This window comes from Drosophila nasuta, chromosome 3, assembly GCF_023558535.2.
Source record: "Drosophila nasuta strain 15112-1781.00 chromosome 3, ASM2355853v1, whole genome shotgun sequence".
Lineage (NCBI taxonomy): Eukaryota > Metazoa > Arthropoda > Insecta > Diptera > Drosophilidae > Drosophila > Drosophila nasuta.
Window position 1 is genome coordinate 37,846,367 of NC_083457.1, and position 3,036 is coordinate 37,849,402.

Genomic DNA, 3,036 nt, shown 5'->3' on the forward strand with positions numbered 1-3,036 from the left:
CGGTATTAATTTCAAAATATTCCAAATTAATATACCACAAAAATACTTTAAAAATATACCAATGGTTATATTTACATAGTACTACATTCAAAATATACCATTGAGTAAAAATATATCACATTGTCAGCCAAAGCTGCTAATAGCCATAATATGTAGACGTTTTTTCCAATACTAAATAAATTCTTAAATAATTTTTTATCCGATCGCAAGCAAATTTTTGGGAATCATAAAAAAATTTGAAACAAACTTGATGTGCCTGCAAACATAGCAAGTGCTCTAGGTGTTCATATGGACGGACCGACACACAGACAGACAGACAGATAGATAGACAGATAGACAGACAGATAGTCAGACAAATAGACAGACAGATAGATAGACAGACGGACATAGCTAGATCGTCTCGGCTGTTGACGCTGATCAAGATACATACTTTATGGGGTCAGAGATGACTTCTTCAGCTTGTTACATATATTTCATGGAGGCTCAAAATTCTGCCTTCAATATTACAGGAGCTGTCACACAAAAGCCTATGAGATTAAGTGAGACGGGCGTATATGTGATCTTATTTCTACAATTGAAACAACTTCATATTTACGTTATATAAACATTTCGGCTGACAATTTGAATCTTCTTAACAAGCACTTAAATAAATCTAATCAATTTTTTTATATATAGCAACCAAAATAGAATGACCTTATTTGAAGTTGAGATTATCTGTTCTACTCGCTATTTGCACCGAGCTAAGCATTCGGCTTAGCCTAATTTTCATCCGAATATATAATTGGAATTCCAAATAAATAGTAGATTAATATAAAAAATAACAAACTACTGAATGTCATTTGCTTATCAATCTATATTTATATTATTTATATATATATATACAATCTTCTCTTTGATTATACCATATATACCAACCACTTATTAAATGAGCTCCTTAGTGAGTTTTTGATAGTCTTTAGTAAAACACTAGTAATGAGCAGAATTTTAATATATTCAGCCTTGATTGTAGTTGCTCAAGAAGTGTCCTTTGCAGAAGCAACAATATCGCCGGAAGTAATAATAAACATTTACAAATACATATACTAAAGAGTGCGTGTTAAAATTAAAATCGTTTCCCCTTTATCAGACATGTGAATCAACTCGTCAACTTGAAGAGCAATGCAGCACATATTCGTATACAGTTTTAAAGCCAATGCTGGATTACTTGCGACATGTTAGAGAAGAACTAGAAAGAAATGAATTGATGAATAGGAAAATTCAAGATTTAAGAGTCAATCGGGATTATAACAACGAGATCATTAAAGAATTAAGAAATCAGATTGAGTTTCAAAAAGAAACGATTCAAAAGCTTACTGATATTTCAAAAATAACAGATAATTGCGATGATTTAATTTTGAAATTGAGTGATAGGAATGATAGGTTATTAAAATGTGAAAATAATTTCAGCGAGCTTAAAAAAACTTTTATTGAAAAGAATGAAACGCTATCGAAATGTGAATATAAATTAGATGTGCTTAATAACACTCTAATTGAAAATACGGATAGTCTAGTAAAGTTGAAAAATAACTTCAATGAGCTTCATGAAAAATATGTTGAAAAGAATAGTGAGCTATTCAAATGTAAAAATAAATTCAGTGAGCTTAATCAAACTTTCGTTGAAAATAATAAAAGGTTATCAAAATGTGAAAATAAATTCAACGAGCTTAATAAAACATTTATAGAAACTAATGAGAGTCTAGTAAACTGGGAAAACAACTTCAATGAGCTTAATGAAACATTTGTTGGGCAGAATAATGAATTGTTAGAGCAAATCAAAGGCTTACAAATATGCAAAAAAGATAACGAAATGTTAAAGATAAAAGAGAAAAGGATTTCAGATAGTTATACTTCGAGTATTCATTCAATAAATGTAGTTGACTATGGTTCATTCGATGTGTTGTTCGATAATAAAACATCTGAAATAGATTGGATAGTTATCCAACAGAGAATAGATGGAAAAGAAAATTTCTTTCGCGATTGGAATACTTACGTAGCAGGCTTTGGATCTTTTGAGGGAGACTTTTTTCTAGGCCTAGAGAAGATTCATCGACTAACGAGCTCAGCACGCTATCAACTTCTGATTCGCATGGAATACTTCAATGGGACAATACGATACGCTGGCTACGATAATTTTAAAGTTGACAACAATGAAACGGACTACACATTGAGCAGTTTGGGTCAATATTCTAGCGATAAAGACGATCAATTCTGGGGCGGCGACAATTTGCGATGGCATGAGGGCATGAAATTCTCAACGTTCGACAACGAGAATGATCTGTGGAATAAGGAGTGTGCAAAGATTCATAAAGGAGGATGGTGGTTCAATCGTTGCACAGCTAGGTAAATCTTCATAATAGTCTTATTAATTAGATGAATTCTAATATTTGTTTCTTGTACAGTAATTTAAATGGATTATACTCAGAGATGGGCGGCAGTAAATACGCACGAATGTTTTGGTTAGACTATTTGCCTCTCAAGAGTGTCCAAATGATGATACGAAAATATCAACCATTGTAAACAAACGTTTTTTATGAAACAACAGCTTATATTGTTATTTAATGCCCATACAAATTGCACCTTTATTTGCTCATAGAGCTTCTATCACATCTTAACACTATGCGTATATGTAAAGGGCTAATGATGATATATCAATATAGTTCCACATTCAAAATATACTATAGACGTCACAATATACCAGCAACTAAGACGGGCGGCTGTTGATGCTGATCAAGAATATATATACTTTATAGAGTCGGAGATGCCTCCTTCTACCTGTTACATAAATTTCCTGCCAGCACAAAATTATAATACCCTTCTACCCTATGGGTGGCGGGTATACAAATGTATTAGATATACATATTTTACAATACGATACGCAAGTTTCTTTGATTTACAAATAAAACGTTTCAATGATTCTATAATATTGTCTTATCTTTGTTTATTGTTACTCCTACTAAATATAAAGTGTGTATTTACCAACCAACCTACAACTCAACT

At 31.9% G+C, this 3,036-nt stretch overlaps 1 protein-coding gene across 1 annotated transcript; it reads left to right on the forward strand.

Moving 5' to 3' along the window:
• Positions 1 to 1,849: 1,849 nt before the first annotated feature.
• On the forward strand, positions 1,850 to 2,556 carry LOC132788218 (angiopoietin-related protein 1-like). The gene is made up of 2 exons (XM_060795551.1): positions 1,850 to 2,379; positions 2,439 to 2,556. The coding sequence occupies exons 1-2, from the start codon at positions 2,126 to 2,128 to the stop codon at positions 2,554 to 2,556; spliced, it is 372 nt and encodes a 123-aa protein (XP_060651534.1). The 5' UTR covers positions 1,850 to 2,125.
• Positions 2,557 to 3,036: the final 480 nt, after the last annotated feature.

Excerpts from the sequence above, each read along its gene's own strand:
- LOC132788218 (XM_060795551.1), top strand. The coding sequence starts at position 2,126 with ATGGAATACTTCAATGGGACAATACGATACGCTGGCTACGATAATTTT. Across the intron at positions 2,380-2,438 it reads TTCAATCGTTGCACAGCTAG|TAATTTAAATGGATTATACT; the intron begins GTAAATCTTCAT and ends TTTCTTGTACAG.